The 15,335-nt window shown below is 35.2% G+C and overlaps 1 protein-coding gene across 1 annotated transcript in view; it reads left to right on the top strand.

Annotated features, from left to right (window-relative positions):
• The window catches only part of KIF5B (kinesin family member 5B), a 36,992-nt gene that overhangs the window by 15,355 nt on the left and 6,302 nt on the right, over positions 1-15,335 (top strand). The window contains exons 9-24 of the mRNA XM_085301377.1: positions 1,198-1,302; positions 1,730-1,875; positions 3,329-3,477; positions 4,853-5,046; positions 5,802-5,870; positions 6,933-7,139; positions 9,563-9,706; positions 10,375-10,563; positions 11,426-11,543; positions 11,939-12,000; positions 12,088-12,197; positions 12,575-12,676; positions 13,971-14,031; positions 14,122-14,193; positions 14,329-14,433; positions 14,946-15,162. Of these exons, the coding sequence (XP_085157503.1) occupies positions 1,198-1,302; positions 1,730-1,875; positions 3,329-3,477; positions 4,853-5,046; positions 5,802-5,870; positions 6,933-7,139; positions 9,563-9,706; positions 10,375-10,563; positions 11,426-11,543; positions 11,939-12,000; positions 12,088-12,197; positions 12,575-12,676; positions 13,971-14,031; positions 14,122-14,193; positions 14,329-14,433; positions 14,946-15,162 (2,050 nt within the window). The remainder of the gene's footprint in view (positions 1-1,197; positions 1,303-1,729; positions 1,876-3,328; positions 3,478-4,852; positions 5,047-5,801; positions 5,871-6,932; positions 7,140-9,562; positions 9,707-10,374; positions 10,564-11,425; positions 11,544-11,938; positions 12,001-12,087; positions 12,198-12,574; positions 12,677-13,970; positions 14,032-14,121; positions 14,194-14,328; positions 14,434-14,945; positions 15,163-15,335) is intronic.

The raw sequence follows: 15,335 nt of genomic DNA, 5'->3' as shown, positions 1-15,335 counted from the left end.
AATTTTGATCAGCACTGTTGCAGTGATGACAGCTTTCTTTTGTGTATCAGTGCTTAAAAAAAGGAATGGAACATCATGTTCTGTTTTGCTTATTATGTATTAGTATTATCCTGCGTTGTTAACCACTGTAGTTTACTCTTTTAAGACCTGCTTTTTTGACATTGTCCTCTTAATCTTTTCTTCTAAGGCTTATCTCCATCTTTGTCTCTAGCTTTTTCAATAATTTTGCCTTGATACTGTTTTTGCAYATCATTGTTCTGCTGTCTCTTCGTTCTGTCTGATCCTGTTCTTATTCTAGAATGTATTTCTTAGTGATTTGTCTTTTTTTAATTGAAATCAAACTGGGAGCAGTAAAGCCAAGTGAGTAAAAAGTTGAAAAAGCAAGCCAAGCTGCAAGTTTCCTTTCTGTGTAGTTTTGTTCCTTCTACTGTTTATCATAATTTGTTTTCCTGCTTCTCACAGTCTTTTGAAATACACTGACTTTTTCTTTGTGAGTTGTTTTGGACTGGATTAAACATAAGCAAATAGAATTGCTTAGTTGTAGTCATGATAGCATCTTTATGAGAAGAATATAAAGAGAGAACCRTGGAACTATGCATCAAATTCAGCCCTCAGGCAGGAGAGCTAAGATGAACAGAATGGTGTGAGATAAGGTAGTTTAGTTTTTTTCTCTCCTCCTAGTTTCTGCTAATATCAGCTTCAGTTCCTATGGCATTCATGTGGGTCAGATTCAGCCTCTAAAACCTGTGTTTTGAACTTTTGTTAAAATTTTGTTAAAATAGACCTCTAACCAAACTATATAGACTTCCGTAAGAAAGTTCTAACTCTTAATTGCTTTGATACTGCAAATTAACACACTTCCTTTATTTATTTATTTTTTAAAAGAGTTAACCGAAGTAAAAAGTTTCAATTCATAGATGCAAGCTCCATTTGTATTCTATAAAAAGGCCTGCTTTCCAAGTGAAAATGTTCACTTTTCTTGAAATATAAGAAGCCTCTCCAAATACTGAGTTTTCAATGAAAAATTGATGGTGAAATAGGGGGGGAGACTGAGGAGGATTTTTGTTATTCTAACCCTATTTGCTGATGTGTACCTCTTGAAATCAGAATTGTCTTTAATGGAAGAATATGGTTCCAAGTTTTGTATTGAAGGTGTTTCTGAAGATGCATTTAATAATTCATTGAAATGTTATATAGGTTAGTAAAACCGGGGCAGAAGGTGCTGTGCTGGATGAGGCTAAGAACATCAACAAGTCTTTGTCTGCTCTTGGAAATGTCATCTCAGCTTTAGCTGAAAGCAGTGTAAGTGTTCTCTTTTTATTCTCTCATTTTAAAGCTTAAAGGCTGAGATATAAGTGCATTATAGTATGCAGAAATTCTTTCCTGACCTATTTGGTGATTGTATAAATGCATTGCATATGGCAATTATTCTTGTACTGTGCTGTCACTTCTTCAGTGTGAGAAACAATAACGGTGGTATTTAATGTTGAGAGGCTTCAAATATCATGCTGAAAGTTTTGTTGTATTCTAGAAATTACCAGACTTAAAAATACACTGTTATATCTTCCCATGCATGTTTCACCATGGCATCTATTTTATGAATTAAAATAGAACTTGATCTGTCTTTCTAACAAAGTTCTACCTAGTAAAAGCATTGTGCTTATTTTAACAAGTTAAGTAAGGTTATTGAAAAAATCATGACTGATTCATTCATCTATGTTCTTGGTAGACTTACGTTCCATATCGTGATAGCAAAATGACGAGAATCCTTCAGGATTCACTAGGGGGTAATTGCAGAACCACTATTGTTATTTGCTGTTCTCCATCTTCATATAATGAATCTGAAACTAAATCTACTCTTCTGTTTGGCCAAAGGTAAGTAAGTGACTTAAAAGGTAACTTCCACTGTGAAATTGTTTCTTGTTCCTCTTAAGCRCCCTGTTTCCTGCCTAACGACAAAGTACCTGCTGTTGTAAGTAAACCTCTAAGAGTAAACAAACTATTGAAGGAATCTGTTGCTAATAAGCATATAGACTGAGACTGTAAGTGCTATTGGTGATTTATTACGTATATAAATATGTTAATATTTTGCTCTCACTAAACCTAGAAACTAATGCAGAAGAAGAAAAGTTATTAAAATTAATTGGAATGTTCATTTCCTTGCTCTAATTCTACAGTGCACATGTAGCTATTAAATGTTATGATCTACATACAYGTGTGTATGTATTTAAAATCCTTAAGCTAGACAGGATCTTGAAGACAGTGTATGTTCTCAAGAGAACAGTGTATCATTTGGCTCAAAATGTAGTTTAATGTGTAGTCTTGGGGAGAGGAATTAATATTCTTACTTTAAAGTAGGAGGAGAGAGTAAGGAGGTACTCTACAGTTAAGCTGATTCACTTTGCAGAAGGAGCTTGCCCTCTGCCAACCTTTCTTTGGTAGCATGCTGAATTATCCTCTGGTCTGTTTCTTGTATCTAATGCTCTATTAACACTTGAATTAATATTTATAAATTCAATTAAGTTACACAGGAATTTGGAGGTACGCATTGAGAACTCTGCCACTCTTAATGTTTGATCATAATGCTCCAGTTTCTAAACATGAAATTGAATCACTTAATTTACTGGAGCAGATTACAAAAGGTGTCAGGGTTTCRCTTTGGTCATTTCTGTATTAGCTTATCTCTTTTGTTTTAATTTAACAAGAAAAGTTTTCAACTGATCTTTTAGAGAAGATTTTTATCAGGAAAAGTGTATCTCAACCCAGTTAGTCTGATATATTAAGTTATTAATATGTATGTTAATAGTTCTATTAATTTAACCTGCTAGGGTTGTTCAATTTAGGCTGAAATCCTCAGCTCATAATCTAGTAGGAAATAAYATACCTTTGATAGTACCCAGACCCAATGAGTCTTGGCAGAAAGATGCTTATAAGAGTTTTAATATAAAAAAAAGTTTCTAACCAACTACTGTTTGCCTGACTAGATGATGACATCTGAACTTTACAACTTGTACACTTTTTTTTTGTTAATGGAGGTCTAGTCAGAGGATTTTCAGGATGAAATGAACAATTCTTTAAATAATCTAGATTAGATTACACACTGAATGTGCGTATACTGTCCCTTGACCATAAGAAAGCTGTTTGTTAGGTTTGGTAAATGCCGCCCTTACTGCCCTTTGTTCAAGGCTGTGTAGTGTCCTACCTTAAATTCTTTTGACAGAGGTGGAAGTTGCTTACATTTTCACTGATGATATGTAGGAGACTATATCTAAAAACTTTTAATTCTTAAAAAGAGCCCGTTTCAGAGCTTCTTGCTTCTTCTATGTAGAGCAAAGACCATTAAGAACACAGTCTGTGTCAATGTGGAGCTCACTGCAGAACAATGGAAGAAGAAATATGAAAAAGAAAAAGAGAAAAACAAGACTTTGCGTAACACCATACAGTGGCTAGAAAATGAACTCAACAGATGGCGGAATGGTGAGAAACAATCGATTTTTTTGTTATACAAACTCTGTCAAGAAGACAGACACTGAATTAGTCTTTAGGATGCTTAAAGTAATTAAAAGCCCTATGCAAAACAGTAATTAGAATATTAAAGCTATGGTATTAGGTAGACATTAAAGCTTACTATCTTACCTAGTTTGTATTTCAACTATGATGATTTTTAGTAATTGCACAAAGGGAAAAACATCTGAAAGTTTAYTGGCTAGGTTTTTGAACACTTGCTTTGGTGGGAAAATTAGATTGATTTTTTTCAAATTCATCTTGTATAAAATATTTATATTTTCTAAGTGATATGAATTGTAAATACAGAAGCTGAGTAAATATTGCCTCTAGTTTTCCAATTCAAATTCATATCATAAGAATTTATTTTCATCTAAAAGCTATCAACTATTTTTATAGGCAAAAAAAAAAAAAAAAAAAAATGCTCCCAGCATCCCAGCACAGAATGTGTGCCTTCCTATTTTCCTGAATATTTGGGATCTCTTGGCTTGCGGAATCTGCAAAGTGCAAATTAAATGCAAGGTGTTAAATTCAGGAAGAAGACCACAGGTTGTGTTTACAGAAACATGCATCCTGGAGTTTGGCAGCTGTGGAGGATGGTTTTGTAGTCATGCAGACAATTCCTGCACCACATCCTGGTGTAAATCTGACAAAAATGGGCTTATTTAAATAAGCTGAGTAAGATGTGATTTATATATATATTTTTTTTTCTCACACTCCTTGTATGGAGATAGTATGAGGCCACACCTAAAATGTTAAGTGTAGTTCTTTTAGAATATTGACACAATATACTGGAGTGTTGAAGAGAGCCCATATCATCCAAGGACTGCACAAAATGTTTTAGGCATTTAGGAATTTAGGCACTGCCAAGTGTCGTCACTAGTACGTGGCATTTTCTGCACATTAAGTTAGTGAAGTGCTCTCATCAGAAGAGGCTCAGTGAAAGTGAAAAGGAAAGAAAGTATAACCAGACAAGTATTTAAATTAGAAGTAAAGTAGTTTCACAGTAAATATAGCTAGCTAGCTATCAGAACAGACTACTGAGGGGGGAGAAGAATTCTCTTATGTCTTCAGGACAAGTTAGGATTCTGAACAATACAATTTAATGAGGGATTTGGAACTCATAGCAGAGTAACTGGGTGAAATGTAATGGCCTGTGATAAAGAGGAGCTCAGCCTGGATGATCTAATGGCTATTTTTTTTTGTCATGAAATCTGTGAACGTGATTGCTTATTAACCATGGACCTGTACTGTTACTAGGGAATATGAAATACTTTTCAAGACTTTCTGAAAGGTATTTAATGCATGACTGTACGAAAATACCTTATAAGTATATTTTTTATTTAAGGGGAGACTGTACCAGTTGATGAGCAGTTTGACAAAGAGAAGGCTAATTTAGAAGCTTTCACAGTGGACAAGGATATTACCRTTATTAATGATAAACCAGCTACCACAATTGGAGTAACTGGCAATTTCACTGATGCTGAGAGAAGAAAATGTGAGGAAGAAATTGCCAAACTATACAAACAACTGGATGACAAGGTATGACGTTCTTATTTAGTGTAAGACCTTGTGGAAAACGTCTTGAACTACATTATCTAATACTGAATTTGCCATTCTTCATTTGTTAGTACTGCTTGCTTGAACATATCCCTGGAGTGCCTTACTCTAATTCTAAAGGTCTACTTGAGAGAAATCAGTATGCCTTACCTGGTGCTAAATGAGTATCTTGTCCTATTTGCTTTCTGCACTTTGCTGAAACTGATAAAAAAAGTACCAAAAACAAATTCAGTGAGAAAAAAGATTAAAGAAGGAAAAGTTTGTGAGAATCTTTGATAATATATCTACTCATTGAAGGTAGAACATTCCTAACATTCTTTGTAATAACATTGGACTAGAAGGAGGAAAATAATGAGTAAGCAGAAAAACTAGTGATTGGAAGAAAAAAGGAAGAAAAAAAAAAAAGCTACTGTTTTGAGTTTATGCCTATTTGATTTGAACATAATTTAAAACTTTACCAGAGTGTACTAAATTTGGAGAAAGAATCTTTGAGTTCAATCTTAAGTGTTTCTTAGATGTTAGAATTTAGAGAGGATCTGCAAAAACATAGACGTAAGAATTTTGTCTTTGAAGTGTGATGTTTTGTCAATACACACTAKGTTAAGAGTAATGCATAGACTAGTGAATCAAAGGGATATTTCTTTTAAACTTTATTGCTTTCAGATCTATAATTGCCTCAAAATATGGAAGGTTGAGTATCTGACATCTGTTTTCTCTCACCGTTATTTCAACTGCAGGATGAAGAAATTAATCAGCAGAGCCAACTAGTAGAAAAACTAAAAACGCAAATGTTGGATCAGGAGGAGGTGAGTTTGTCTTGCATCTTTCTATTTAAAGAACTTGGGGATGTTTTAAAATGAGTTTCAGTTTGACCAGGGACTAGCTTGTTACTATAATAGTTCTCTTTTATTCCTAACCCAAATGCTCTTCCTATTCAATTGCCTCACTTATGCTGTAGTAATGGAGCCAGCTACACTTAATCTCAACCTCAAACCTTCAATGAAAATGGAAGGAATTACCATATTTTACACTAAGCCATTGGGTATTGTTTTCAGCAAAGAAAGCTAACGATTTGTCAAAACTCTAAAATAGGCTTCTTCAGTAAATCAAGATATTTTAAGTTTACTTTTGGCTGGTATTGCTRCACAGGCATATTGGAGGGGGAGGGAGAAGCAAACAAAGATGTAATGGTCCTTAATGAAAAGAGAAGTATGTATATGTTACTTCAGATCATACTTGCTAGAATATTCAAACTGTTTGTATGTACGTGTTGCCAGTGATGTAATCTGTGTTAATAATGATTCTAATGATTTTATTTAGCCAAGATACAGAAAATAATTCTATAGAGCACCATGATAAAAACAAACAAACAAAAAAATACTTGGTGTATATGTAAAAGAGAAGAAGGTTCCTGAGAACTCAGGAAGTTGGAGCTCTTACTTACTCTGTTTATATAAATATACCTCTTTAGCAAATCTTCATTTGCCTTTTTTATTCCTCTGTAGCAGCTGTTAAAATGCTGAAAGTGTAATGCCTACCTATTGAAAATTTTGTAACTTGTGAATAGTTTTCAGCTTCTCTTTTGAAAACCTTCTGCATTTCATGTGTGTTTCTAGCTGCTGCTTTGAAAGGATTTGATTGATGATCACTTCCTTTTTGAAAAATTTTTTTAAAACTAGTGACTCTGGTTATAGATGAGCAGTTTTGTTTTTTTATGTTCTCTGTACTTGTCCTGAGCATACCTATTCCATGATGCTGGGCATTGAAAAAACTTAAATATTTGGTATTATAGTAGGTGAAAGTATTAATTTCTTGATTTTTTTTTTTTAATTGTTGTTGTTTGTTATAAATTTCTGTCAATGTTGCAGCTTCTCGCTTCTACCAGACGGGACCAAGACAACCTGCAAGCAGAACTGAATCGCCTCCAAGCTGAAAATGATGCATCTAAAGAAGAAGTGAAAGAGGTGCTACAGGCCCTTGAAGAACTAGCTGTCAACTATGATCAAAAGTCTCAGGAAGTAGAAGATAAGGCAAAGGAATATGAACTGCTTAGTGATGAACTCAATCAAAAATCGGTAGGAAATTGAAACAAAGGAATTTCTGTCTTCAACTTAACTCTTTTTTTTGCCTTACTTGCATTTCTTACTCACAGTCATTTAAAGGCTTTTTAGGAAAATGGAAAGCTTAACTCTAAAACTTGTTTCATACCAGGAAAAAATGAGATTTCGTAGAATCGGTAAGGTTGGAAGGGACCTCTGGAGATCATCTAGTCCCACCTCCCCACTCAGCAAGGGTCACCTAGAGCATGTTAGACAGGGTTGCATCCAGGCGGGCCTTGAAGATCTCCAGAGAAGGAGACTCTACAACTTCTCTGGATGTTCTAAATAGCTGATATTCATTATATATGGCTCTTTCTCCCTTCTTTACCCATTTAGGAACCTCTAAGAATTATTCCATGGCAGCAATGATCTGAAAGTCGTCTTGCTGTTTCAGAATTTGTTTCTGTCTTCAGTCTGTCATTTAGATTGTTTCAAGTCAGCTAACTTTACAGGTCTAGTGAAACTATCCAGGAAAACTATGTTAGTCTATAACATTCCAAAATTATTGCAGTTTTGATTTGCTGATACAAATTGACAGAACTGAGAGGCAGATATAAAAGTTTCAAGTTGCTTTATCCAGTGAAATTGTAAGGCTCCTTGCCTTGAGTTAACCATTGTTGAATAGGAAGAAGTTGGTATTTCACTGCAAGCTTAGCTTTCTCTGAAATGCTTAAATACTATCAGTTAGTTCAGCTTGATGCTTCCTCAGTTTGTGGCATCAAAAGAACACTAGCCCTAGCAAAGGAGGATTTGCTAAAGCCAGTACACATCAGTAAAATCCACAGTGAATATTGGACCTGACAGCTCTGTGTAGCACTTACGGCATTTCACCGCCTTAAGAGCACTTAAAGAAATCCTAGGTGTCAGAGATTAACGCTTTCATTACATACTGGTGATCTGATTTAGTTCTGAGTCTTTCTGGTACAGCAGAAGCAATCCTCAGATAACAATCTGCTCCAAACTATTTCCAGTCTTAAAATTGCAGTGAACATACTACAGTCTTCCTCAAAAGGAACAGATGTTTGCACACAGTATATATGCTGTATTTTGCATGCCCTATCTTGATACTTTCAAGAATAGGGGGTTTATTTTATGTCCTGAAAGGAGTAGTCCTGAACAGTGAGCATCTCTTCTGAAAGAGGGCCCAGGTTCCAATATAYCTGTTGCATCAATTTCAGAATACATATGTTCTACTTTGGTCTGGAAGATGAAAATTTAGTGGGCCTGGGTCTTCTAGCACATCAGGTTTTCAAGCTTCAACTCATAAGGTTTGTCCAGGCTGAACTGTGACTTTAAAACTGAGGATCACAAAATCAAGAAACCTCTCTTTATGCAGTTCAGAATACATGCAAGTATAAATTTATCAATAACTTGCATGACCAAGGTTCCACCAAAAGTCAGATGATCTTTGGTTTTCCTATTACTCACAATTTTTAAATTCTAGTGGAATGGGTTAGTGGTATGTTTTGACTTTATTTTGAATTAATGTATAGACTACCATGTAAGTTTAGATGTTCTAACTGATGTCCTTTGAGTGTTGTGAACAACTCAATTTAGGAGAAAGCAGCAGCTGTTCTGAAATGCAATAAAACTAAAAAAATGTTTCAGTGCTGTCAGTCTGTAACAGCTGACCCATGCCATAACTATCCTTTGGCATCACTCTGCTGAAACTTTCCTGCTGTAAACTTCCAGGGAGTTGGTTAAGACTGGAGAAAAGGCAACATACTGTATTAGAGAAAGATGACTTGTTCCTGGTTATTTCTACTTGCAAATATGGGTTACTTGTTTTATACGAATATGCAGGCTGCTGAGCTGCAAACATAATCACAGCAACTAAGACTGGCTGAAAGTCTGCTGTAGAATAGCTGCAGTACTTCTGAACTCTAAGGACCAGGTGCCATTTCTTGATTTGCAGGCAGGAAAAAGTTGAGCTCTGCATGTAAAGACTAAATTATTTTCTTCTATCAGAATATGGTGAACAAGATAAAACTTGCAGTTAATAAAATGAACGTGTGTATCCTTTTTGCTATAAATAGAACCCTTTGCCATACTTAAACAACATTCAGCATATACATAGTTAACAGGGTTGCAGAAATTTTGCTGCAGAGTTGTAAGGTTATATTCCGTGAGCTGAAAATCTGTCTTCTGACAAAAATGTAAATTACTACAAAAATATTGTCATTGTAGAACTTCTGTATATATAGATTTTTTTAACTGCATACTTAAATATTTCTATTATTATTCTTTAAATATTCTATGTTCAAACCTAACAGAATGGGACACTTCAGTAGGCAACCGTATCTTGCTATCTTATAAATAAATATTCTAAATAAAGAATAAAAAGTTCTAAAAATAAAGACTATTTATTGTTCATTAAAATGTAACTTCTTTTGCTGTAGGTCACTTTAGCCAGTATAGATGCAGAGCTTCAGAAGCTGAAAGAAATGACCAACCATCAGAAGAAACGAGCAACAGAGATGATGGCCTCCTTACTAAAAGATCTTGCAGAAATAGGAATTGCAGTAGGAAATAATGATGTCAAGGTAAACATTAGTGCAATTTTTAATGACATTCATTACACATGTACATTATGAATATCTAGGATCAGAGTTCTTAGTACAGTAAAGATAATGAACATGGGAAGCCTCATGTTTGTTAATAACTGGGGCATAAGCACTGAAAAACAAATTTGCTTATCCTGTGCTTATATTGTGACTTATCATGTTTCAGACAGAAATTATTATGCAATGACAAAGTAGTGCAGGCATTATTTTCTGACTTATTGCTTTAGTTCATACTGTTAAAATGTTCTGTGAAACACATCATAATCAACAGCTTCATCTCCAAAGTCTGGTACTGACCTGCAGTGGCAGTCAGTATATTAATGGATTGTGGAAGTGAAATAAAAGATAAATTTAAAAGGTTGCTGTAGAATAAGGCTATCAGCAGCAGTGTAAATCTGTAGAATAAATTTGTAGGAGTGGGAAGTTGAGCTAATCTACTAAGCATGTAATATATCTAGTTTATTCATACAAGTCTGGCAATGGATGTGAACAGTATTGGATAAAGCAGAGTTACATTTTGAAGTTTAAGTGATTTTGGTAAGGGGAAACACTTAATGGGAGGAATGCTAGGTGCTAAGCTGCTGCATTTCACACTTAAGTATTTTAGTCATCTAAACTTTCTCAATGTGTGATTCCAAACTTTTCAGCAGCCTGAGGGAACTGGCATGATAGATGAAGAGTTCACTGTTGCAAGACTGTACATTAGTAAAATGAAATCAGAAGTGAAAACAATGGTAAAGCGTTGCAAACAGTTAGAAGGCACACAAGCTGAAAGCAATAAGAAAATGGAAGAAAATGAAAAGGAGTTGGCTGCCTGTCAGCTCCGTATTTCACAGGTAAATATTTCTCCAGAATGTTTCCTGAATGTTCTTCTGCGTTCATCAACCTACTGAAAAAAAAATAAGATATTGTAGTTGCTTAATGTTTTTGACACCTCAGAGTTGCGATTGACAGGACTCTTGGCTGTATCCTCAATGCTTTATTGAATTTGAAAGCTTCTGAGTAACTGAGCTGAGTGAGAGGATGTCAGAATTGCCATAATATGGCTGTAGCCTAATAATGCTTTTGTAACATTAATATAAAATACTGTGGTCTACATGTTCACCACCACAGGATGTCTGATAACTACTAATGCTGCAAAAGCAGTGGCTGGTGACCACTGCCTACTAATGCAATGATTTGAAATTGGAGAGGTAGAGTTAGCACAGTAAGATTACAGTAGCTGTAGTATAGTAGGTTTGCATAGCAGATGAAGTTTATTTCTAGTGTAAGATTGACCATTTTAATGATTGTTAGAAAAGACTAGCAGTGAGACTGCTTTTAAATTGTAATCTACATATGCAAGCTTCACTGTATTTTGTTTTCCATGCAGCTCCTCGTCTTTTGTTGTATCAGGAGATGTGTATTTCAGTTCAGTCTTCTAAATATAGAAAGCCTGTCTTTCCTCTGATGGTATTTAGCATTCAAAACACCTTTTCTTCCAGGCAAATATGTACTAGATTCCAGTCAAGAGTGAAAACACTGTCTTATAGGCTGCTTTAAAGATCTACTTGCAATAGTCATATTTCTAGRGAGAATTTAGTTGACATTTTTGTTTTGAGATCAGGTTGTTTGTTTAAAAATGAGTATAAAGTCATTATGCAGATATAGTTCCATTGTACCTACTTCCAAAGCAAATGAATCTTTCCATTTTACAAGCATGAAGCTAAGATCAAGTCATTGACTGAGTATCTTCAGAATGTGGAACAGAAAAAGAGGCAACTGGAAGAGTCTGTAGATTCTCTTAATGAAGAATTAGTTCAGCTTCGAGCACAGGGTAGGAATCTTTGTGCAATTTCCTCTCCTTCCCCCCCCCCTCCTTTTTTTGTTTAAGTGTATAACTATAAGAAAGAAATTGTTCCATACTATCTAGGTTGAAAGGTATTGCTACAGAATGTTTTTTTGTGTGTGTGTGTGTGATTGAGCATACAGAATTAAATGAAGAGGGAGGCATGCTTGCTGTTTTAAAGAACTACTAAGAGCAGAGATAAATTGATGATATGACTTAATTAATATACTTTGAGGTAAAAAAATTCCTGGAGGGATTAGGGTTTGGGGGAGTGGAGGGTGAAATAACACCTACCTCTGTCTTCCTTGTGATTACCTAGTTACCTGCATGAAAAACTGTTTTTTTGTTTTATTTTTTTTCCTCCTCTTCACTGTCCCTATTAGAAAAAGTCCATGAAATGGAGAAGGAGCACTTAAATAAAGTTCAAACTGCAAATGAAGTTAAGGTAAGATTTTTTTTTTTTGTTCTTAAAAATTAAATGAAGCATAATGACATCTTAAAGCAGGTAATACTACTCTTTTTTTTCTAATAGCAAGCTGTGGAACAGCAGATTCAGAGCCATCGCGAGACGCATCAGAAACAAATCAGCAGCCTGAGAGATGAGGTTGATGCAAAAGAGAAACTTATCACTGAACTACAAGAGTAAGTAATTGCGATTATTTTCTTAGTGCCAAATACCTCTAGGCTGTGTAAGGAAGCACTGTAGGATGGAGAGGAGGTGACAAGGGTTTCCCCCAGTGCTGCGTTTCTAATTTGAGTGTTGCCTTTTCCAGTGTCATGTCTGATAGGTTCAGCTGCTTSAGCCAACAGATCAGAAGCTTAAGTTGTTGTTGTTGATATCATTTGGATTGAAACTTAATGGTTTTCTTTTTGACCTTTATCTYGTCAGGGAGAAGACGAAGGTCTTTACTCCTTTAGCTTAAATTTGTTAGACATGCTAAAGATGTGCASATCTGTTCCTTACTCCCTCCCTTGCCTTTTTGAAGTATTGGCATGTAATATTTACTCTCTCTGTTCAGCCAAAATCAGAAGATGATGCTTGAACAGGAGCGTCTTAGAGTTGAACACGAGAAGTTGAAAGCAACGGATCAGGAAAAAAGTAGAAAACTGCATGAACTTACGTAAGTGGCAATAGCATGTAAAATGGGTATGTGTGGAAACAGTCAAATCTTTTAAAAACTAGTGATCTGGTATGATGCAGGAAGTGGCTTTCATTCTATGATATGCTTATTAAAAAGAGAGATCCTCCAGAGCTCTCTTTGACTTAATTTTTTTACTCCTAGAGTAATGGAACCTATTCGCTGCCTTAATATTTAAAATTGGAAGTGAAGTATTGAAAGATATATTATGAGGGCCACCTCTTTTTCTCTGCTAATATGCTATAGGTTGGAGCTATTATTATTATTATTATTATTATTTTTGCTAAGTATTGCATGCTCTAAGAGTGGAAAAAGATTACCATAATTGAGCAATTCCCTACTTCTTTGTAACTTATGTGTGATTTAACTAGTTTGGTCTTAGCTTGCCTGTACTTGAGATTAAACCACTCTATACTTCATGAAAAAATAAATACAGTGTTATAGTGAATTAAAGGCTGTATGGTTTATGCAGAATTTGGAATTTAATTCTGCTTGTAAGTCAGTATGTGTTTTTTAAGGCTTTATACAGCAGTGGCATTATCCAAGGGTCAACTAGTTCAAAACACTTATTAATCATTAGAAATATGACCATAATCTCCTGGAAATGTCACTAGAATATTGATGACATGCCCTTACTGGCATATATAAATTTCTATAATGTATTCTTAACTTCTGTAGACTTTTGAAAAGGTACATACTTCTTGATCACGTTTAAAAACATATGATGACTTTCAGCTTTTTAGCATAGAACTTGAACCAATCAGAAAGACTTGACTTATCTGCATTGTAGAGGTAACCATTAAGCAACATGAATGTCTTTCAGTAGCCTTACTGTGAGGAAAAATGTCGGTTTAACCACCTAAAATTTTAATAGTATTTTGGTCTTGAGAATTCATCTTATTCTGATTTATTTGTATGTTGTGTTACTTAAGACTTTATTGTCTTGTAAGGCTTGCTAGACATACCACACTTTTGCTGAACTTAGTTCATTAGGGAGCCAGACTACATATAGTGTTGACCTTTTAAAGATACTTTCTGTGTTAGAAACATTGCTCTTCAAATGACTTGTAAAAAGCATTTTAAAATAGTTTGTATTTTATGTCCTTTTCCAAACTATTTGAATCCAATTGTTTTCCCCTGTGTATCATAAAGATGCATGATGTGTGGGCTGGCCAGCAACAGTGACTGACTTGCTTACATTTTATTGTCCCCTCCTCCCCCCCCCCTTACATTTCCAGTTTTGGTCAGATATTTTAGGATTCATATTCTCTTTTAGGGTTATGCAGGACAGACGGGAACAAGCAAGGCAAGATTTAAAGGGTTTGGAAGAGACTGTGGTAAGCTGATTGTGATATATTCCAAAGCCAATGCCATTTTTTTTCTTGAGTTGATTTTAATAGTTTTTGAATTATTTTCTTTAACTGTAGGCTAAAGAACTTCAGACTCTTCATAATCTTCGGAAGCTGTTTGTTCAAGATCTAGCTACTAGAGTGAAAAAGGTAATATGATACTGTAGTAAAACTTGGCATTTCTGAGAATGTTACATGAACTTCAATTTAAAACTAGATTAGGAATTAGTCTCTCTATTCAGATTTGTACTCTCCCCCCCCACCCCCCCGCCCTTATTACTGCAGAGTGCGGAGATTGACTCGGACGATACAGGAGGCAGTGCTGCACAAAAACAGAAGATTTCCTTCCTTGAGAATAATCTTGAGCAGCTTACGAAAGTCCACAAGCAGGTACAAGGATTAATTTCAAGTTTTAATTTAAAAAAAGATTTAAGGTGATTATTATAGTGTGTGTTTTGRTCATAATATAACAGTTAATGTAATTAAGAAGTGCCTCCATGGCTTGAATGTTTTTTCAGTGTAAAACAGTAGACTAAAGTATTCCTATRAAGTCTCTTAATAGATATTTTAACTGCATGTGGGTATGTAATGAAATAGTTGAATTTAAATTGCAGGAGACCAAGGTTAGCATTTAAAGTTAGTGTATCAATCTAGGGGAATGTCTGACTGTCTCACTAAAAATGCATGGGTAGTAGGCAGTTATATTAGTTTGTTCCTTCACAGTGACTAATTCTCAAATAACAATCCTGCTGCTGAACTGTTAGATTTAGTAAAAGCTTAAGAAAATATGGTATAGTAGTGTTGCTACCTTGCCTGGTTTTGAGTGGCKTTTTAGCTTTTTTGTTTGGTTCTCCCATGCCTCCTTCAAGAAGAAAATAATTCAATTATTCATATATTTTTAGCTGGTACGTGATAATGCAGATCTTCGCTGTGAACTTCCTAAACTGGAGAAGCGACTTAGGGCTACGGCTGAGAGAGTTAAAGCTTTGGAGTCCGCACTGAAGGAAGCCAAAGAGAATGCCTCTCGTGATCGCAAACGGTATCAGCAGGAAGTAGACCGTATAAAGGAAGCTGTAAGATCCAAGAATATGGCCAGGCGAGGACATTCTGCACAGATTGGTTAGTAAAAGAGGATCCCTCACCTCCTAAAGTGTCTGTTGTGTGGCTCGTAACTTTTTTTTGTCTTGAGTATGCATGCATCTTTTAACCTTAATAGGAGCCACATACATGCACCCATTTCTGGCAAGATCTGTGTTTTAGTTAAGAGCCAAATTGTGGGAGTGTGCAGGTTA

The sequence above is a fragment of the Rhea americana genome, unplaced genomic scaffold, assembly GCF_003343005.1.
Source record: "Rhea americana isolate MKP2758 unplaced genomic scaffold, rheAme1 scaffold_176, whole genome shotgun sequence".
Taxonomy (NCBI): domain Eukaryota; kingdom Metazoa; phylum Chordata; class Aves; order Rheiformes; family Rheidae; genus Rhea; species Rhea americana.
This window is presented reverse-complemented; position numbering and strand designations above follow the sequence as displayed.